This window comes from Hemiscyllium ocellatum, chromosome 45 (genome assembly GCF_020745735.1).
Source record: "Hemiscyllium ocellatum isolate sHemOce1 chromosome 45, sHemOce1.pat.X.cur, whole genome shotgun sequence".
NCBI lineage: Eukaryota > Metazoa > Chordata > Chondrichthyes > Orectolobiformes > Hemiscylliidae > Hemiscyllium > Hemiscyllium ocellatum.
In genome coordinates this window covers 9,935,807-9,959,186 of record NC_083445.1, presented here as the reverse complement: position 1 = coordinate 9,959,186, position 23,380 = coordinate 9,935,807, and the positions used below count along the sequence as shown (strand labels likewise).

General features: G+C 43.5%; 1 protein-coding gene across 1 annotated transcript in view; it reads right to left on the bottom strand.

Annotated features, from left to right (window-relative positions):
- Nucleotides 1–23,380, bottom strand: part of nfixb (nuclear factor I/Xb) — a 425,963-nt gene that overhangs the window by 30,412 nt on the left and 372,171 nt on the right. The window contains exons 10-11 of the mRNA XM_060855041.1: nucleotides 17,200–17,347; nucleotides 11,782–11,873 (exon numbers count right to left, since the gene is read on the bottom strand). Coding sequence (XP_060711024.1) covers nucleotides 11,782–11,873; nucleotides 17,200–17,347 — 240 coding nt within the window. The remainder of the gene's footprint in view (nucleotides 1–11,781; nucleotides 11,874–17,199; nucleotides 17,348–23,380) is intronic.

The window sequence follows — 23,380 nt, the reverse complement described above, 5'->3', positions numbered from 1 at the left end:
GACCTGCTGCGCTTTTCCAGCAACATATTTTCAGCTCTGATCTCCAGCATCTGCAGACCTCACTTTCTCCTTATACAATTAGAAGTAAGGTCTTGGGTAGTGTTATAGAATCGAGAGATAGAGGGTTCAGGCACATAATTCTTTGAAGTTTGCATCACAAATAGATAAGAGTGATTAAGAAGCCATCTGGCATGTGCACCTACATTGCTCAGACCATTGGGTACAGGAGTTAGGACATTAGGTTGAAGTTGAACGGGATGTTGATGAGGCCACTTCTGGAGTACAGTGTCCAGTTCTAGTTACCCTGTTACAGGAAGGATATTAAACTGCACATGGTTCAGAAAACATTTACCAGGATGCTTCTGGGAATGCAAGGTCTGAGTTATGGAGAGAGGCTGGATAGGCTGGGAATTTTTTCACAGAAGCATAGGAGGTTGAGGGGTGAGGTTTATAAAATCAGAGGGCTATGGATAAGGTGAATGGCAGGTGTCTTTTCCCTCGAGTGGGGGATTTCAAGTGCAGGAAGCATATTTTTAAGGTGAGAGGAGAAAGATTTAAAAAAAACAGGAGGGCAATTTGTTTTACACAGAGGGTGGTTCATGTGTGGAATGAATTTCCTGAGGAAGTGGTGAATGTGGGTACAGTTACAATGTTGAAAAGACATTTAGATATGTACATGAATAGGAAAGATTTGGAGGGATATGAGCCCAGGACAGGGAGGTGGGTCTAGTTTAGTTCGGGATTATGGTCAGCATGGACTGGTTGGATCGAAGGGTCTGTTTCTGTGTTCTAAGACTCTATGACTCTAATTGGATAACTGGGTTAATCTTTAAACTTTCCTTGCTTTGTAACTCAGTGATCACAGGCACTCCTGGCTTCTACTTTTTCACAACTCTGCAATACCTGACCTCTCTCACTTAGTCTTTCTTCTCTCTCCCAAAGTCTACACATTTTAAATCTCAAGTTGAATGTCACACACGAAGACGTTATTTTATAATGCAGTGCAATGTTATGATCCACCTGAAAGGACAGAGAACCAGCCCCAGTGGAAATTACCTGAAAGGAAGAAACCTCTGACCTATGGAGCAAGAAAAAAATCCCAAGGAGCTAGCACATGGAAGCTAGGCAGAAAGGCCTCCTTCTCTCCTGTAAATTTGTGATTTTGTACCCACTCACTCCCGATTTACTTCATCTCTTGGAGGTGCTTTGATGTGCTATTGTCTAAGTTGGTCTAAGCCAACAAATTTGAGGCTCCAAATCATACAACTTTCAAAAAGAAGTTGGAAAAGTACTGGTAGGGTAAAATTTGGAGGGATGTAGAGAAAGAGCAGGGGGTGCTGGGATTAACTGGATTGCTCACTGGAAACTAAACAGACTTGATGGCCCAAATGGTCGTGTGCTGTGCTGTTTGAAGACTGTTGGCATCTTGCCAATGTAATCTGCTCTTTTCCCAAACCTCCAACAGCGAACTGTCCCCTTAGACTCCTTGAACAATGCTCTAAACAATACAATCTGGGACCATTTGTGGTCCACTTCACCCTGACAGGAGGCACAGAGGCAGATCCTGCTGTGTGCAGCTAAGAGTCTCCATTCATGGCCTACCCCAGCTGGACTACTCTGACGCCACTGAAACTCTCAGATTACATGACGAAACAGTGGTAAGTGAAAGGGTCTCATTTGAACTGACCGTGAGAAAAGTCTGTCAGTTCTCCAATTGGCAGTCTGACTGAAAAGAGTGAGGAGAAACCACTTGCATACAGCACACCTCAGAGCTCTGTTGCATGTCAAGTCATAGTGTAACTGAGAATGGCCACCAGGGAAGACACTGGTTTGGAGTGTGGTCCATGACAGAAAGGTAATGAGAAGCAGTGCTGTGGGTCAAGTAACCACGAGGGTTTCACCTAATGGCCTGGAGTAGCAGTGGCACAGTTCACCTTCAATGGAAAAAGCATCCAAGGCCCATTCACCTCAATGCCTCATTAATCAGGTCTTCCAGGATGGAATGAACATTTGCACATATTAACTACAAAACAAAAGGCCCCTTGATTTTTCCAATTCCCCTTCCAACTCTGAGATCAAGGAAATCTTTTATTCCCTTCTTTTCTCTGTATTTTGCAATATAAAATACTTGCTGATGTGTGCAGAGTCGGTGAAAAAAAGGAGTTCTGGACAATTGGCTCCTTGTACAAAAATGCACTGATTTCCTGAAACCTCACATCACTTATTTTAAATGTTTCTGGTGATCTTCCGCCTTCACATTTGTTTCCCATAAAAGCACATTTCTATTTCATTTTTCTTCTTGTTGCCCCACCCAATTAGTACGCTGATGAGTGGGAGTGTTAAAGCCGGGTGGTTGTGTCAGAGTGAAATACTGGCCTCTCCTAATGTCACTCCTTCCTTTGGGATTGTGGCAATTTTAACCATTCCTGTTCAGCCTAAAGAAAGCAATTGATCTCTCTTCCAATCTTGCTGTCTGTCATGGCTTAGCCTCATATTTAATGCAAGCTTTCTTCCAAACAGTGTCCCTGTTACACAGCAACAAAAGGTTGTTACCTGATAGATAATCCTTCAGCTTCCTCTGGCCTTTCTCTCTCTCTCTCTCTCTCTCTCTCTCTCTCACTCGCTCACATCTCTCTGCTTTATTGCTACTATTATAGAATTAATTTCTCCGTAAACCTCCCTCTCCTCTTCCTTCTAATTTCCAAATACACCGGCCAGCATGGTTCTTGCTTTGTCACCCTCTGTATGGTCAACAAAATCCAACACACACCCTCCAAGCTGAAACCTGGGCGATTCCTTCTCCTCCACTGTCTTCCACCCCCTCTGACACCGTTCTGAAGTCTCAATCGAGGTGTCAGCTAAACCGGACTTCCTGATTTTCCTCGCCCCTTCTGCTCTTTCCTATTTTTGTGAGTGTGCAGTGTGCATAGAGGAAACATGCATAGGAAACAGGAGGAGGTGATTCGGCCCCGTGAACCTGCTCTCCCATTTAATAGGATCATGATTGATCTAGCTGTGGTCTCAGTTCCATTTCCCTGTCCGCCACCACCCTGTAATCAGTGATTCTCTTGTCTATCAAAAATCCATCAAACCCAGCCAGACCCAACCTCTTATGTCTACCTTCTGAGGAGGAGAGTCTCACTATTTCATCAAGGATTTCTTCTGTAAAATGTCCTTTTCTTTTCTCCTCTTCCCTGCAGAATGTCCTCCAAGATGCAAGAAGTTGCATTTATATAGTGACTTAAACTAACACGGCTCAACAGTCAAACAGAATTTGACGCTGAGTCACATAAAGAGATACAAAGATAGATACTAATGTCCTTTAGGGAAGGAAACTGCCTGGTCTTGCCTACATGTGACTCCAGACCCCACAGTAATGTGGCTGACTCTTAACTGACTCATGGGCATTTAGGGATGAGCAATAAATGCTGGCTCTAGCTAGCAATACCCTCATTCCATGAATGATTTTTAAAAAAGGACTTTTTCAAGAAGGAGGTACATAACGTTCTTATGGCTAAAGGAATGAGGGCATAGGAAGAAAGGGGGAATAGGGGACTGGCTTGGGTGATAAGCCATGATCATACTGAATGGTGAGTGGGTTCGAAGGGCTGAATGGCCTACTCCTGTTTTCTTTGTGTCCACAAATGAGTGAAATTCAGCACTTGAATCAAAGCGGGTCAGTTTCAAGGACTATCATAAAGGTCAAGAGGAACATTATGGGATGGAGAGAACTTAGGCAGAGAATTCCAAAGATTGGCAATGCAGCTCACCATGACATGGCTGACAATGGTGGGATGGAGGTACTGGGAGATAGATAAGAGGCCAGAGCTGGAGGAAAGCAGAGGGTTGGGTGCCTGAAAAAAGTCAGACAGATGGCGAGGCTTTAAGAGATTTGAGCATGTGAATGAGAATTTTGAAATCAAGGCTCTGGTGAATCTTGGACCACAGGTCTTGGTACAAGTTAGAATGCGCTATTAAGATGATGGGAGGGATGGTAGAAGATGGGAGGACATCCAGGGGAATCATCGGTTGAGGCTGGAAATAATAAGCCCAATGTTAGGGATTTCAACAGCAGATAGACCTGCAGCAGAGATGGAGACAGGTGATGCCAGCAAAGATGGTCTTTGTGTTGGTGATGATATGAGGTGGGGGGAAGGCTGGAAGTTTGGCATGGGGTCAAATGATTCAGGTTCAGCCAAAGGAAGTGATCAGCGAGGGATAAAGCTGGTGGCTATAGGCACTGATTCAACAGGATAATGATTTTGGTCTTCCCGATGTTTAACTGATGTACAGAACAGCCAAAGCTGGAAGATGCTGCGCCAATGAATGGAGGTAAGAAGAGAAACCGTGGCAGTGAGTAGTATGGTCATTCCTGAACAGAGGAACATGGAAACAGGCTAGGTCTGTGCCTCTACCTAACTGGACAACAGGAGAGATGTCAGAGTTGGATGGTATGATCAACAGTGTTAAAGATGTCAATGGATGGTGAATGTGGAAAAGGTCATCATTTTACCCTCATCAGAGTACCACGGACACCTTTCCCAATGTTGATATTGGTTGTCAGAGCACTGTAGTAGAACCAGAACCCCAGGTTCAGACATAGAGGTGCTATGGTTTGCCAAGGGAGATAGAATGGAAGGACAAGCACTTTTGATAATGCTGGCAGATTTGAAAGTGGGGTGATGCATCAGTATTTAAAAGGCAGCAGGGAACAATATCAGAGAACAAACAGACCAAAAATAGCCAGACAGGGCCTTCATTAAAATCCCATCCAAAGGGACGTACTTCTGCCAGTGCAGCATGTCTGCACTGCTGCACAATAATGTCAGTCTTCAATTGCTGTCAATTCTTTGAATGGGACAAGAAAACCCAGAACCAGAAGCAAGATTCCTTCTAACGGAATAAACTGATGCTAAAAGGAAGCACTTTAAGCTAAACTTCTGAAAAATAAACCTTTGATTTCATTCCCAAACAATTTCTCTTTTGTCTAACATTATATAAATAGTTCACATTTTGTTTATCTTTGCACAGCATTTTTGTTACTTTGACTCTTGCCAGCAGGGTTCATATTTTCAGTGACTGGAAATGACTGCCAACCCATTTCAGCTGTTCAGCTTCACTTCATGGTTCAGCCGAAAGCATGCTCAGATGTGAGTCAAAGTCAAAGGAAATAAAGATTGGGTGAGATATAAAATTGGCTGATAATTTCCTGCAATTTCACTCAATCAGAACAAGCCATAATGATGTGGTCTGGTTAACACCCACATAATATACTGTTTCACACAGGTGCAACATGAAGCTACGTATAGATGTTACACACAGAGTTACAAAATTCTGACAGTTTCACACAGGTGTACCACACGATGTCACACAACATTCACTGACATGCAAGAAGAACACACTGTTACATATGTGTAGCACACTGTCATGCTCGTATAATTCATACTGACTTACAAGAACGAAACATTGTCACACAGGTATAACATGCTGTTAGACATGTAAAGTGCACTGTAACACCAATATAACACACCCTGTCACGTATGTATAATACACTGACAAGCAGGTATAACATGTGTTACATGGGTATCGCACACTGGCACACAGTTTAAAACATTGTCAAACGTGTAAAAGACACTGGCACACAGGTATAAAACATGGTCACACAGGTATGATATAATATCACACAAGGGCAGCACAGTGGCTCAGTGGTTAACAGTGCTGCCTCACAGCGCCTGAGACCCAAGTTCAATTCCCCCCTCGGGCAACTGACTGTGTGGAGTTTGCACATTCTCCCCGTGTCTGCATGGGTTTCCTCCAGGTGCTCAGATTTCCTCCTAAAATCCAAAGATGTGCAGATCAGGTGAACTGGCCATGCTAAATTGCCTGTAGCGTAGGTGCATTAGTCAGAGGTGAATGTAGGGGAATGGGTCTGAGTGGGTTGCTCTTCAAAGGGTCAGTGTGGACTTGTTGGGCCGAAGGGCCCATTTCCACACTGTAAGGAATCTAATCTAATCTAATCCAGTTAAAACACACTCCCAAACAGGTATAACACAGTGATACACACATACAACACACATGGACACACAATCTTGCTATAATGTCACAGCATTATAACATACACGGTTACACCAGTATAACATACTGTCAAAATACCCTGTCACACCGATATACTTCATACTGACCCATAGGTACTGCCCATTGTCATACAGACATAAGTCATACTGACCCACAGGTACAACCCATTGTCATACAGGTATATTTCACACTGACCACAGATACAGCCCATTGTCATACAGGTATATTTCACACTGACCACAGATACAGCCCATTGTCATACAAGAATAGAACATCATTACATAAGTGTAACACACTGACTCACAGGTATAGCACACAATGACACACTGATATAACACATGCTGTCACACAGATATAATGCAGCGTAAAGGCACCAACACATGGGATACAGACGGTCACGCAATTATAAAACACAGCCACACATGTATAACATGATGTCACACAAGTAGAATACACTGACACACAGGTTAAACATATTCTCACACAGTTATTATACACACTGTTGCACAAGTATAACACACTGTCAAACAGGTCTAATACACTCACATTGTCACACTGGCCAACAGATACAAAATATTGTCATACAGGTATAACAAATTGCCATAATGCACTGTCTAACAGGTATAACACACATTGTTGTACAGGTATAACACACACTGTCACACAAATATAGGTGCACAGATATAACACACTGACACACAGGTATAACAAAATGTCACACACAGGTATAACACACTGGTGTACAATTAGAACACAATGATGCACAGTTATAATACACTGACATACGGGTATAACACACTGATGTGCAGTTACAACACACTGTTGCACAGATGTATCACAAATGTTTTCAAGTAAAACACACTGTCATACAAGTCTAATAAACTGTCACACAAGTATAATCCACTATCATGCAGGTATAATCCACTGTCATACAGGTATAATACACTGGCACATAGGTATAATCCACTATCATGCAGGTATAATTCACTATCACGCAGGTATAATCCACTATCACACAGGTATTATCTGCTGTCATACAGGTATAATACACTGGCACACAGGTATAATTCACTATCAGGCAGGTATAATTCACTATTACGCAGGTATAATCCACTATCATGCAGGTATAATCCACTGTCACACAGGTATAATACACTGGCACACAGTTATAATCCACTATCATGCAGGTATTCACTGTCATGCAGGTATAATCCACTATCACACAGGTATAATACACTGGCACACAGGTATAATCATCTATCACGCAGGTATAATTCACTGTCACGTATGTATAATACACTACCACACAGATATAATCCACTATCACGTAGTATAATCCACTGTCACACAGGTAATAATACACTGTCATGCAGGTATAATCCACTATCACACAGGTATAATACACTGTCACACAGGTATAATACACTGGCACACAGGTATAATACACTGTCACGCAGGTATAATCCACTGTCACACAGGTATAATCCACTGTCACACAGGTATAATCACTATCACGTATGTATAATCCACTATCATGCAGGTATAATCTCCTGCAACACAGGTATATCTGGGATACATTCATGGACAAAGTGCAACAAAAGCTTAAATAGAAAACAAGAAATTGTGGTTGCTGTAAATCTGAAAACTGGAGAAACTCAGCAGGTTGTGGCAGCATCTATGGAGAGAGAAAGCAGAATCAACCCCTAGACCTCTGAGTTTTTCCAACAATTTCTGTTTTTGCAACAAAAGCTTGATATCCGATAATTAATCCTCCCTGTTCCTCTGGTCTTTTTTCTCTCTCATTTTGTCATATACATATCTTCCTATTTTATTGCTATTAGTATAAAATCCGTGTGTCTGTGGAACTTCCTATGCTACTCCTTCTCAGTGCCACATACACCAAATTGCATATTTTTGCACCTTCGTAACTGACCCTCAAGGACCATCAGTCATTGTCTAACCTGAAATTCTTCATCGGTCACCATTCTCCAACCCCGTCCAGCACAAGGTGGATGGCCTGAACTGGACTTTCTAATTTCCGTGTCCCTTCTTTCCTGTTCTCATCATCTTGCACTGCACATCGGAAACATAGCTGGGAACCAGGAGCAGGAATATGCCATTCGGCCCCTCAATTCCACTCCACCACTGAACTCAATCATAGCTGGCCACCTCAACACCATTTTCCTGCACTATCCCCATATCCTTTGTTGATTTTAATGTCTAGAAATCTGTCAATCTCTGATGAATCCCAAATTATGGATCCTGATTTCTTCTTTCTGGTTTCTCAATTAATTATCTTAAACATACCAGAAACACGCTAGAAGCAATGTGTGCAATCTATCAAAGTGTCATACAGCCATAGAGGGAAACAGACCCTTCGGTCCAACTCGTCCACACCAACCAGATATCCTAACTAATCTAGTCCCATTTGCCAGCACTTGGCTCATATCCCTTTAAACCCTTCCTATTCATCCAGATGCCTTTTAAATGTTGTATTTATACTACAGTTTAATATGAATTTTTCTCTGTCACCAATATCTCGACATTAAGAGTACAATATTTTTCACTCCTTTGGATTGTATCTTCAGGTACAGTGTGAATTGACAGACCACACCACCTACTGCAACACCTCTCGATGCCAACCATGAAAAAAAATCATTCCACCTTGCCCAAAATGACACACTGACTTTCCACATTAACCTGTCATTAGGCCACCCACTGTCAATTCAATGCCAGTTTTAGGATTGCGATGGATTTTTGACATTGAAACAACTTTGACAGCAGCTCCAATAGCAACTATCAACAAGGAATTGGATATATTTTTGAAGCAGAAGAAATGCATTGAGCTAGGAGAAAGAGTTGGACCAATTGGATGGACCTCTCAAAGTAGTGGCACAGGCATAATGGGCTGAATGGCCACTGTTGAAGTTGTACTGGTCTATGATTCTATGACAAAGCCTGTTTTTAATCTTATATAAATTGGCATTCAGCCTTGTGGGTTCATCTCATATTGCATTCATTAAACAATGCAAAAACAAACACTGAACAATATTCCATTCATTTCTGCACATTCACCGTATCCTGTCTTAGATTCTGGTCAAGCTTGTTTAATTGCAGTTATTTTTCTCTCTATTGGCACATTTTCAAGCCACAACAAAGTCTAAACAAACCATCCTTCCCAGCTTCCTTGGCGTCAAATAAATAAATATGCTTAACCTTGCAATGACCTAAAGAACTAAAACCACAAAATTCCTCCAACTTTCTCTTATCTGAACCAATCTAACCAATAGAAGCCTGCCGTCCAACACTTCAGATTACTGCTCTTGTGCCATCAAGAGGATAGGCAAGATTTCCTTCTGCAGTAGCTGCTAAATGCATGTCAGTGTAGTGGTTATGATGCTGGACTTACAACCTAGAGGTGTGATGTTTAAATCCCACCCACGGCTGGTTATGGGTGTGATATTTGGCACAATCAGGGCTGTTATCAGGGGAACATGTGCAGTGGGGGAGGAGGGAAAGAAAGCTTTCTATTGATCAAGAAACTTCCCAACTCAGTCTAGACCACAGCCAACTACCATCCCTTAGGTGATGGGAGTCAGGAATCCAACTGCACATCAGGAGGACCTCATATTGATTGTCAGTATTCCCGTTGCAACTGAAAACAATAATTTGCTCTGGTTATCGTGACTAAGATTTGATCATGGAAGAAAGTGTGGATGGGCAAGTTGCAAATTGTGAAGCAGCTCAAGTGAGATTCAAGAGAAGTTTGCATGGCCTTATACAGCAGGAAGAATGGATTTCAAAGGTCATGTTCAAAGCTGTTAATATATTGCCCATTCCTTTAAAATGAGCTGGGAGCCCACCAGGATATTGAAAGAGCCCACTACTGGAATTATTGGATTCAGCCTGGGCACAGGCTATTTGACCTGGATTATGCGAATTTCATCTGTGGTATCAAAAGGTCAACTCTCAATTATATAGATTGGCGTGCTGCTCCTAGGTTGGTAAGTTTGCTTGTAATAGGGGTGATGGAGGCCTTGTTGCAGAGAGAATCAAGCTTTACAGTTCTGGCATCTTTACATTTTTGTGGTTATACAACTTATCTGAGCGATTAAACTTTACTGGAATCTGAAGCAGGATGGGTTTTCTATGTTACGCAAGAAGGTGCTCAATAGCTGACCGCCTTCTCATTATTTAATGGTATCCCACAGATCTCTGTTTTGTATATCTGACCTACTAACAGCACTGTGGGTGTCTCTACAGCCCATAGACTGTAATGGTTCAAGAATCCAGCTCACCATCACCTGCTCAAGGGCAATGAAGAATGGGCAATAAATGTTGGTCTAGCCAATGATGCCCACATCCCACTAATGAATAAGGAAAAAAATTATATTATACTGGCTTCATGAGGACCTTTTTAAATCCTTTGGTTTTCATACAGGCACTATATCACAATTTAAGCTAAGCGGAAGACCACAGATATTGGAAATCCAAAATAGCAATTAAAGTGCTGAAGGAAGTCGGTAAGTTTGGCAGCATCTGTGGAGAGAGAAAACAGAGTTAACATTTCAAGTCTGGTATGACTCTTCTCCATAACTGTGGAAGACCACAGCCGAAATGTTAACTCTGTTTTCTATCTCTCCACAGATGTTGCCAGACCTTGCTGAGTTTCTCCAGCAATGTCTACTTTTACATGACAAGGGAATGTTGGATCATTATGAAGTATTCCTATAATAACCTCGCTGTTTTCTTCTGGCTACAGCCTTTCTACTTCTCTGAGTAATCGCTGTCACTATCGTCACTGTTTTAATCAATCCAATCCCTCCATTCTCTTCAACAGCAAATATATGCCATTCTATGCAAGGTTGCTTTTCCCACTGCACTCTATTGAAATATAGTCTTCTGCAAGAATTAATTGATTCATTTATTTTCAAAATGGGGGTAGTTCTCATTATCACTTTCATTCATTCCTTCTACAATCTCCAATCTTTACAGCAGGTATACTGCCCTATCTGACTCGCTCCTACTTTCTGATCTGGGGGCAGCTAGCTCAGTTGGCTAGATGGCTGGTTGGATGATGTGGGGTTCAATTCCTATGCTGACTGAGATTACCATGAAGGTCCTGCCTTCTCAATCTTGCCCCTCACCTAAGGTGTGGTGACCCTCAGGTTAAGCAACCACCAGTTGCCTCTCTCTCTCTCTAAGATGAGAGAATGGGACTATGGTGACTTTTCATTTACTGTCTGATTTGCCACATCTTTGATCTAATCCTTTCTCACCCTGATTTGATCCTAGATTCAACAATGTTGCTCGATATTCTTACGACTAAAAATCTCTCATTCATTATGCATCTGTCAGACTCCAAATGTCAACTCTGGAAGGATAAGATGAGGGAGAACGCTTTCCCTTTGCTGCTTGCTTTTCTACCTAAGATAAAAAGAAAAGTCAGCAGGAGCAGGGACAGGAAAGTTCATGAATAGATGCTAGAATTTCCCAAAATGGTGTACATTGCTTTGCCTCTCCTTAACCTGAGGACAACTTCTGAGGAAATCAGCTGTTCGTAACATCATTCTGAAACCGAACCAGGAAAGCTGCTACATTCACCATAACCAGGAGAGGTGTGGTGTACCTGACAGTAATCTTTGGCATATGTCTCTTGTCTAGCTGGACTTTGTGGAGATTGTGAACAGAAGGCATTCCACTAACCTGTGACTGCTGCGGGATATTTACAAAGTTCCCATCTCGTGGTCCAATACTGACAAACCGGTTTGCAGAGGAGGAGCTGGGCGTTGAATATGCTGCAAAAAGAGAGAGCGAAAAGAAAACAGCCTCAGATGGTCAGAAAAGTATGAGGAAGACTTTATGTTACATAATAAGGAATTGACAAACCCTTTTCCCATTCTAGTTAGATTGCTCAAAATTCTCTCTCTCTCTTTCTGCCTCTCTTTTTTTCTCTCTGTCTCTCTCCTTCTGTGTCTCACTCTTTCTATCTGTCTGTCTGTCTGTCTCTCTCTCTGTTTGTCTTTCTCTGTATCTCTCTTTCTGTGTGTGTGTCTCTCTCTATGTCTGTCTCCTTCTGTCTGTCTGTCTCTCTCTCTATGTCTGTCTCCCTCTGTCTCTCTCTGAATCCTTGGGACACTTTGGTTGGGCAGCGGTGGGAGGGAGGTTTGGGGTTGAGGGAATGTGGGCAGAGTGGAATTGATCTTGCTGGTGCTAACCAAACTGAGTCGTGTCACCCATAGAACATATGAAGTGGGTACTTATAAGCTATGCGCTAGCTGTCCATCAGTAGGATCATGTGGAGGTGCCAGTTTTGGACTGGGGTGGACAAGGTCAGAAGTCCACACACAGGATTAAAGTCCAACAGGTTTATTTGAAATCACAAGCTATCGGAACACTGGTCCTTCGTAAGGTGAAGTCCTGATGAAGGTGCAACACTCCAAAAGCTTGTGATTTCAAATAAACCTGCTGGACTATAACCTGGGAGCATGTGACTTCTGACCTGATTAGTAGGATGACCGATTGTGCTCAATTTCAAGAGCTTTTCTCCATTTTGAAATGCCTATCCTTTTGGCCCACATTCCCAGGATATCTCCCCCCACCCCACATTGGGGGTGCTATACCTGGGAGAATCTAGAGTGAGTCTGTGTGATTCGAGGGGACTGCAAGTGAGTGAGTGAGCTGGAGAGAAGGAGATTGTAAAGTTGTGAATTCACAAGGTAAGTAGCGATGGGTGCACTGTAAGGTTTAAGCTTTCAGATAACCTCCCAGTCCCCTGTCCAACCTACCCCATAATCTCAATAAGCACAAACTCATGGTCACTGATATCACATGTCCTCACCCACCTGTCCCATGCTCCAAGGGTTCATTATTTTATTGTATGACATTTAATCATCTATACATAACCCCGTCTCATCCAAGACCTCCACAATTCCATTGCCCAGCAGGAGACATGAAACAATCAGGAGCATAGCCTCAGAATGACTTTCCGATAGAGAAGCTATTCCTAATCCTCTAGTGATGGCACAGCTTAGCATTGACCTTCTGAGCATTTTCCTTGGAATCTTTAGCAGATACCATGTGCTTCTTTAAAGTTTATTATTTAACCAGCCCTGCTACTCCTTCCACACCTCCATCGTTTATTTGTAGTTCCCCATTAAAAATGACAGAACTGTTACATTACAGAAAGACGCTATTCAGCACATTGTGCCAGCACCACTTTGATCACATAGTGCCAATCTCTGTATTCCTGCAATGTATTCCTATCAAATTAATCGTCAATGCCCTCTTGAATTGAACCTTACCTGCCTCCAACACACTTTCAGCCAGTGTATTCCAGACCCTAATTGTGTGGAAAATGATTTCTCTCATTTCACGCTCGCTTTGTTTGCACCATCACTTGCAGATTGCAATCAAACGTGCTGCCACAGTTTGGACCCCTCCATGTCAGAGAATCACAGAATTGTTATGGTACAGGAGGAGGACAATCGGCCCATCATGTCTGGGTTGGCCTCTTGGACCATGGTGCCATTCTGCTGGCATTTATCCCTGCAGGCCTGCCCATGTGTTGCAATTGTTTGGAATTTAATTCTGAATCTCTTTCATTCTGAATCTCTGAATCATCTCAGCCTCAAGGGGAAGTTAATTCCCTGCAGATCATCTTGCAGAAACACTCAGTAGGGTTCCTCACAGAATTCCCTGCCTATCCACCAAGCAAACTTTAAACAAATACTCGATTGTGTAGCAACAAAACAGAAATCGCTGGTGAAATTCAGTGGATCTGGCAGCATCTATGGAGAGGGAAACAGAGTTAACATTTTGAGACTGGAGACTCTTCATTAGAACTGTTAGAATTATCACATTCAAAATGTTAACTTTGCTTTCTTCCCACAGATGTTGCCAGATCTGCTAAGCTTCTCCAGCAATTCCTCTTTTTGTTTCAGACCTCCACATCCACAGTTCTGTGGTTTGCTTTACCCAATTGTGAAGGCTTGTTCCTCATGATAAATTGGTTTGATGTAAATTGCAATACAGCAATGAGGAACACACTGTGCAGATTCTCCCTAAACTTCTAAGGGTTCTGTGTCTGAATTGTTTTGGCGAAGTGTGACAGCTCAGAAAGCTTTGGTTTAATTCTGTGGTCAGCAGGTCCTCAGGAGCACCATTATAAAAGAATCAAACACGCATGATAGCTTTCTCTCAACTGGACAGCTTGGGACTTGGCTCTGGTCCATTGTTGTTTAATCGAGCTGGATCAACCTTTGCACAAGCTTGCTTCCACCTCATTTTGAGTCTTTCATGTTCTTTTTTGAGAGACAGCAATCATTGTTAAGTGCCAGCAAGATCCCCCATCCCCTCCCCCGCACACTGTAATCAGCTTTACACAAAACTTGGGAACGCAAGTTAAAATTGGATGCAGGGGAATGGCAAAGCATCTTAGCCGGACCAGTGCCCACAGGGTGGATGTATAGACATAGGCATCACGATGTAAACTTAGCCATATAAGAAGGACAGGCAATATCCAGCCATCTGGTTCCCTCGACTGCCCATTATTGGCCTCTTTGCTTCATTCCTTATCAAGTGATGGGGGCATCACTGGCCAACACTTCGCCTAATTCATGTACTTATTAATCCTGCAAGTTTGTTTAGGAATTGACTAAAGTAGGAATGGAGATGGTGGACAAATCTCCCATTCATTTCAAAGGCCAAAGCCATGGTCCCATAGATGGGCTGAATGACCTAATTCTGCTCCTACATTTTATGGTCTCAATAACTCAGGATGGAGGCTGTACTTTTGGGTAGCACCATATGAGTATGGTTTAACCACTCTCACATGAACCATAAGCTTTTACCATCCAAAGCCTTGAAGTTACTGTTGGTGTTTTTACTGGACAAATAGCATTTTCTTGATCAGACACATTAACTTAGACACTAAAATGAATCATTTATACCAGTTCTGATACCATTGCCAATATTTTCACTGACTGATGAGTCCATAGCTAGAGAGGAAGAAGGAATTATTTTGTGGGACATGGGCAATGCTGGCACAGCCAATATATTCTGCCGTGCCTAACTGCCCTTGAATTGGTGGCTCGTGAGACCATTTTTCAAATTTATTTGTAGGATGAGGGAGTAACTTGGCTGGTCCAACATTTAATGCCCATCTCTACTTACCCAGGAAAAGGTGGTGGTAAGCTGTGTTCTTAAACCGTTGCAGTCCTTGTGATGCAGGGACACCCACTGCTTGGGAGGGAATTCCAGGATTTTGACCCAGTGATATTGAAGGAACAGCAATATTTTTCCAAGTCAGGATGGCATGACCCTTGGGCGGGAACTCGAAGGTGGTGATGTTCCCATGTAGCTGCTGCCTTTGTCCTTCTACGTAATGAAGGTTGCAGGTTTGAAAGGTGCTGTCTATTTTAAAGGGCAGTTCAGAACCAACCACATGGCTGCAGATCTGGAGTCACATGCAGACCAGACTGGTGAGGGATAGCAGCTTTAATTCCCTAAAGCGGCATTAGTGAACCAGATGGATCTTCACAACAATCAATGACCCAATGACAGTTACCATCAAGAACAATGATTCCAGATTTCTAAATTGAGTTTTAAACTCTACAAGTCCCACAGTAGGATTTGAACCCAGATCTCTACAGTGTCAACCTGGGGTTTTGGATGAGGGGCAGACTGCACCACCAGATTTCACTGCCTGAGAGACGGCATAAGTTAAAGACGACTCCGTTTCATAAGCATGGAGGGAAACAGTTTGAAGTTTGTTCTATTACTGGCTGCAAGTGACTGTTTCAACATGGAATGATTCAAGTGGATTGGGAGGAGAGACAGAATCTAGATTTGAGATTTCAAAGAGGCTTGTGTTAAAAGAATATTGGAAAAGGGACTAAGAGGTGAACACTTTGGAAGGGCCAGCAACAGCATGCTGGGCCAAAAGTGGTGCAGAGTTACAGGTTCTCTGTACCACCACCTCCATTAAAATATTGGAGAGAGGAATCAAGACATAAGCATACTGAGTGGATATCATTAACAGTAAATATTTGACCTTCTCTGCCTCAGTCTGAAAACACTTACAGAAAAACACCAACTATTAACAACAGAATACATTCTGAAGTGTATTGAGATGTTTCACCAGTTAGAAATGGTAAGGCCCCTCCCTCTCTCTCTCTCTCTTTCTCTCTGAGGTGCCATTTGCATACATTAATGTTTAAGCACTGAACACTTCTTATGCAAGGAAAGATGATGGCTCGTTGTAATTGGTTTGTTCTAAGGCTTAAAGTGTGAATACATTCCATGCAACAAACAATATCATTCCAGAAAATAATAAAAGGAACCTGAGCAGATTGAAATAAAGCAGCAGAAAAACTGCCAGAATAGTAAAGGAATTGCTGGGGCAGCATGAAGCACTTTGGGGTTTGCAAACTTCCAATGGGCTTATTGTTTTCTGTCAAATGTGGTGCTGGAAAAGCGCAGTAGGTCAGGCAGCATCCGAGGAGCAGTAGAATCGATGTTTTGGGCAAGAGCTTTTCATCTCTTGCCCGACCTGCTGTGCTTTTCCAGCACCACACTCTCGACTCTGATCTCCAGCATCTGCAGTCCTCACTTTCTCCTGACTGTTTTCTGTCCCCTGTCCTTTACTGTCCTTGCCTTGGGGACAGCTCGGGGTTTAGCTCAACTGGCTAGCTGGCTAGTTTGCTGATGCAGAAAGATACCAACACCATAGATTTGATTCTCACACTGGTTGAAGTTGCTGTAAAGGACTTTCCTTCTTCACCCTCTTGGCGCTGAATGAGGTGTGGTGATCCATGACTCTCACAAGAGAGCAGCCTGGGAGACTTTACCTTCATCCCCCGCCTTGTGCAGAGTTGGGGGGGGGGAGATAAAGGAAAACCTGTTTGTTTACACTAAGTGCTGGGGAATGGTGCTAGGATGTACCACAGCTACATTACTGTATCCCCATGGTTAGAATTGGATGGGTGACCTGGAATGCTTCTGGGGGAGTTAGGTCTGATACCTAAGGAATGTGAGAAGGGTCATGTCATCAGAACAGACGAAGACACACGCAGCCTTGGACACGCACACGCACACACAAGAGGAGCATTCTCCTTCACTTACACGGTGATGTAGGTGATGTGGCTCCTCCCTCTGGGGACGCACTGGTTGATTTTGTGTCAGACATTGCAAGGGGGACGGGTCTGGCCATTGGGGGTGGTGGCGGCAGCAGAAAAGACCCCGCAACTTTGCCCTGGCTGCCACCGTTTGGCTGTAAACATGGAATAGAACAAAAAGAAAACAAGCAAAGAAGACACGTAGTTTAATACAGTAGAAGACAAGTGGGACCCTTGCCAGAGACCTGACCAACAGTCTGATGCCTTGGCAGTCCAGTTCCAAGGTCTCGAGCTCCTCCCCCATCAAATCCCACAAAACACTTAAGACCCAACCCCCCTGCCTCCCAACCACCCCCTACCCCCCCTCCCTCCGCCCATCAAGACCATTCTACTTCTGCAGGACCTAGAAAAAGAAAGAAATGAAACAGACTCATTGTGTTTCACTTTTAATGACTGGATGCCAGCTCTTGAGCAACGTCCATCCAGCTCCCCTTGAGTGCCAATGACATGATTTTTGATTTCTTTTGAATGCTGACCCACAGTTACAGAGGGATTTGCACTTGGGGGGCAGGGGTGCTTGCTGAATTTCTCACTTGATTGGAATGTTAATGAGTATTGAATCTCCCTCTGCATTTTTCAATTTTTTGCCTTCTCATAATTTAACCTGCTGGACCTTCTAGTTATAAAAGTTTAAATTACATCTAGAAAATGTGTTTATTTGGAGTTATTCAGCTTTTATTATAAGTTGCCATTCATGAGAAAACTACTATTTGGGTATACAGTATAGAGTCCTGCAAGCAGTTCTTTCAACATCACTAGCTGCAGAAAAGACCCATATTTTTCTTTTCTCATCAAATTGGAGGTGCAGTGGGCAGTGAAGATTACCCAGAGTACAACAGGATCTTGATCAGATGGGCCAATGGGTGAGGGATGACAGATGGAGTTGAATTCAGATAAATGTGAGTTGCTGCGTTTTGAAAAGGCAAATCAGGGCTGGACCCTGATAGACTTAATGGTAAGGTCCTGGGGAATGTTATTGAACAGAGACCTTGGAGTGCAGGTTCACAGTTCCTTGAAAGTGGAGTCGCAGATTGATAAGATAGTGAAGAAGGCGTTTGGTATGTTTTCCTTTATTGGTTAAAGCATCGAAAATAGGAGTTGGGAGGTCATGTTGCAGCTGTACAGGACACTGATTAGGCCATTTCTGGAATAGTGTGTGCAGTGGTTCTGTTCGCCGAGCTGGAAGTTTTGGTTCCAGCTCGGCGAACAGAACCACTACAACAAGCACCCGAGCTACAAATCTTCGCACAAACTTTGAAAAGTGTGTGCAGTTCTGGTCTCCCTCCTATAGGAAGGATGTTGTGAAACTTGAAAGGATTCAGAAAAGATTTACAAGGTTATTGCCAGGATTGGAGGGTTTAAGTTATAGCGAGAGGCTGAATAGGCTGGGGCTGTTTTCTCTGGAGCATCAGGGGCTGAGGGGTGATCTTAGAGAGGTTTATAAAATCAGGAGTGACATGGATAGGATAAATAGATGAGGTCTTTCCCTGGGGTGGGCAGTCCAGAATTAGAGTGCCAAGATTTAGGGTGAGAGGGGAAAGGTTTACAAGGCACCTAAGGGGCAATTTTTTTCAAACAGAGGGTGGTATGTGTATGGCATGAGCTGCCAGAGGAAGTGGTAGAGGCTGGTACGATTACAACATTTAAAAGGCATCTGGATGTGTATATGAATAGGAAGGGTTTGGAGGGATACGGGCCAAGTGCTAACAAATGGGACTAGATTAATTTAGAATATCTGATCAGCATGGACGTTTTGGACCAAAGGGTCTGTTTCCGTACTATATGTCCCTATGACTCTATCTCGTGCCCAAAGGCATGGATTTCACTGCAATCACTAGAATAGAGGGTTAGGAATCAGTAGGATATTCAAGTGAGGATAGAATAATGCTGAAAGGTCAACATGGAGCATCTATCCTGTCCATCAGAAGCTCCATCTCCTTGAAAGAACTTCCATCCCACCACCAGGGATACATTTCCCTCCCCTCCCCTATCAGCGTTCCAAAAAGACCACTCCCTCCGTGACTCCCTCGTCAGGTCCACACCCCCCACCAACCCAACCTCCACTTCCGGGACCTTCCCCTGCAACTGCAAGAAATGCAAAACTTGCGCCCACACCTTCCCCCCTTACTTCCCTCCAAGGCCCCAAGGGATCCTTCCATATCCGCCACAAATTCACCTGCACCTCCACACACATCATTTACTGCATCCGCTGCACCCGATGTGGCCTCCTCTATATTGGGGAGACAGGCTGCCTACTTGCAGAACGTTTAAGAGAACACCTCTGGGACACCCGGACCAACCAACCCAACCACCCCGTGGCTCAACACTTCAACTCCCCCTCCCACTCCACCAAGAACATGCAGGTCCTTGGACTCCTCCATCGCCAGACCATAGCAACACGACAGCTGGAGGAAGAGCGCCTCATCTTCCGCCTAGGAGCCCTCCAACCACAAGGGATGAACTCGGGTTTCTCCAGTTTCCTCATTTCCCCTCCCCCCACCTTGTCTCAGTCCCAACTCTCGAACTCAGCGCCACCTTCCTAACCTGCAATCTTCTTCCTGACCTATCCACCCCACCACCACTCCGGCCTATTACCCTCACCTTAACCTCCTTCTACCTATCGCATTTCCAACACCCCTCCCTCAAGTCCCTCTTCCCTACCTTTTATCTTAGCCTGCTTGGCACACTTTCCTCATTCCTGAAGAAGGGCTCATGCCCGAAATGTTGATTCTCCTGCCCCTTGGATGCTGCCTGACCTGCTGCGCTTTTCCAGCAACACATTTTCAGCTCTGATCTCCAGCATCTGCAGTCCTCACTTTCTCCTCAATATAATAACAATTGAGGAAGAGTCTAATTTTAATTTTGGGGACGCGCTATCAAGAGATAAGAAGTGATAATGGAGATAAGGATGGATGGAGATAAAATACAGATCAGCCTTGATCTAATTGGATCCTAGACCAATCTTGAGGGCCTGAATGGCCTCCTGTCTCCTATTCCTAGGCTCCTTTCATGTGTGGAGGTATTTTTATCAGGGTTACTTCGCTCTCATCTTGGCTTGATGCCTCTCTAGTCTTCCAGTGCATGGTCAATGGGCTGAACTCTCTGCCTGAAATAACCTGGTTACGCAGTCAAAAGGAATGCTACGGACATACCCTCCTTGTTTTGAGGGGACCGCCACCATCAGACCATCACTCTTCATCAGCACAATACCAAGAGAAAGAGAAAATGTCATCTTGAGCCATGTGGACTAATAAAGTTTTATATTCAGTTGTCAGTTGCTCTTGAATCAATGGATCTGGTGCAATTGAGTTTAGGAGATGGAACATCACGTTACAGCTGTACAGAACATTGGCAAGATCACATTTGGAGTATTGTGCACAATTCTGGTCGCCTAGAAGGATATTTTTAAATTGGAAAGGACGCAAAACAGCTTTACAAGGATGTTACCGAGATTGGAAGGTTTGAGTTATAAGGAGAGGCTAGATAGGCTGGGACTTTTCTCCCTGGAGCATAGGAGGCTGAGAGATGGCCTTATAGAAAATTATAAAATCATGAGGGGCGTAGATAAGGTGAATGGCAAAGGACTTTTCCCCAGGTTAGGGGAGTCCAAAACTAGAGGGCATAGGTTTGAGGTGAAATGGGGAAAGTTTTAAAAGGGACCTGAAATGCAACTTTTTCACAAAGAGAGTGGTACATAAATGGAACAAGCTGCCAAAGGAAGTAGTAGAGCTGGGTACAATTACATTTAAAAGACATTTGGACAAGTAGATGAATAGGAATGGTTTAGAGGGATATAGGCCAAATGCAGGTAAATGGGACTGGTTCAGTTTAGGAAACCTTGTCAGCCTGGACGAGTTGGACCGAAGGGTCTGTTTCCATGCTGTGTGACTCTATGATTCTATGGTGGCATTGGAAAGTCTCCCAATCTGCAACTCAGAAAAAAGGAGCAAATTCAGCATCTGCCAACCCCCCCATTGCTATTAGATTGTGCCGCGTGCTGGCACTTTGTAACCTATCCATGGGGTGAGGGCATCACTGGCAAGGCCCATGCACAATTGCCCTGAATAGGGAAAAGGCAGGAGATTGAAAAATAGAACTGGTACAGGCACGATGGGCTGAATGCCCTTCCCCTGCACTATAACAATTCTGTAAGAGTCAGTTATCATGTGGCACTAGAGTCACATGTAAGTCAGACCGGGTAAGGATAACACAGTTGTTTCCCTAAAGGACATTAGGTACGCAGCAAAGAAACAGGCCATTCCACCCAACTCGTCCATACTAATCAGGTTTCCTAAACAAACTAGTCTCATTTGCCTGCTTTTGGCTCATATTGCTCTAAACCTTTTCAAGTCATGTACCTGTCCAACCTCTATGATCCTGGTGAGTTAGATGGATTTTTACAACAACTGACAATTCTTGTCCGATCATTGTGACTGAGGTTAGCTTTCAGATGCAGATTTTCAACTCACTAAATTTAAATTCCACGGTGGGATTCAAACCTATGCCTCCAGAACATTTAGCTGGGTTCCCTGGATTACTAGAATAGTGTTCTTCCCACTGCTACACAGTAAATAGATCAGCACAGAGAGAGAACACACCATTGCCGGAAGCTTAGGATTGACTGAATAGCTGAATAGTCAGTAACAATGGGGCACACTCTGAAGTGAAGGGCAGGAGGTTTTGAGGGGATTTGAGGAAAAGCACCCAGAGGGTAGTGGGAATCTGGAACGCACTGCTTGGGAGAGTATTGCAGGCAGGAAAGTTCACAACCTTTAAAAAGTACATGGATGAGCACTTTAAATGTCATAACATTCAAAGCTATGGGCCAAGTGTTGGAAAGTGGAATTAATGGTCGGCACAGACACAATGGGCCGAAGAGCCTCTTATGTGTAGCCTGACTCTACGAGTTGACATCACCATCTCACTGAGTAGCAGGGCAGGCCTGGTTGCAGCCATAATGGCTCTGGTTTCACATCCCTCTACCCTCACCCATCACCAACTCTGTTTATCACACACAAACAGACACACACACTCTCTCTCTCTCTCTCTGTCTCTCCCCAGAACTTAATACCAGCCTGAACATTGGATAGGATATTGTGATGTAGACTCCTGTACCCGGACCAAACATAAGCAAATGGGACCAGTTCAGAGTGGGATACCTCGTCAGCATGGAAGAGTTGGATCGAATGGTCTGCTTCCATACTGTATGACTCTATGAATCTATGATCCCATACTGAGCCAGAGGGCTGGTGGGAGATAGGAGTAAAGTTCAAGAAAATAACATTAAATTCAGTTTCCAGTACAAATTCAGGGTCATTGCTGGTGCATTAAAAAGTATTTCAGTCTCTGGGTTGAACCAGTATAAAGGCTGCTTCTCTCATTTCTGTATGATGTTCACTGCATGATTCTCAACTACAGACCCTTAATGTGAGTTCAATGTAGCAGTGGGTTGTTCCAAGTGAATTTTGTGTGGTTTACTCCAATGTGGCACGTGTGTTAAAAGAAACGATGTCGTGTTTTCACACATTAACACCCACTTTATAACTAACATTATGATCTCTCCAGGTGGAGTAAATCAGACATCTTGTACAGTGAACGATGCACCAGGCTCAGTGACCTGAGTACAGCATTACACAGGGGAGTGTGAGGTGCAAAATGGAGCTCTGTATTGGAGAATGAATTTCTCACAAAGCCAACTTCTGTGGCAAGGGAAATGAATGGTGCTGCTGCCTCTAGCAACCTGACTTGTGGTCGACAGGAAGTTTATCCTGCTTGCACTTCCTGTGGCTGACTGAGAGACAGGGAGAGAAAGAGAGAAAAAAATCCCTGTCACAGTGGTGTTATTTATTTTTAATACTTTTCAGTGTTTCAATCTATTAACCAAACGTCATGCCTGCGGAATCTGACTGTTAACCATTTGCAGTGTCATTCAGTTTCAAAAGGCAGTGAGTTCACTTCATTGACAGCTGCTGAGATAGTAAGACATAGGGAGCAGAAAGAGGCCATTCATCCCATTGAGTCTGCCCCACAATGTAATGAGATCATGGCTGCTCCACTTTCCTGCCTTATCCCCATAACCCTTGTTTCTCTGCCTGATTAAAAATCTGTCCATCCTTGAATATACTTAA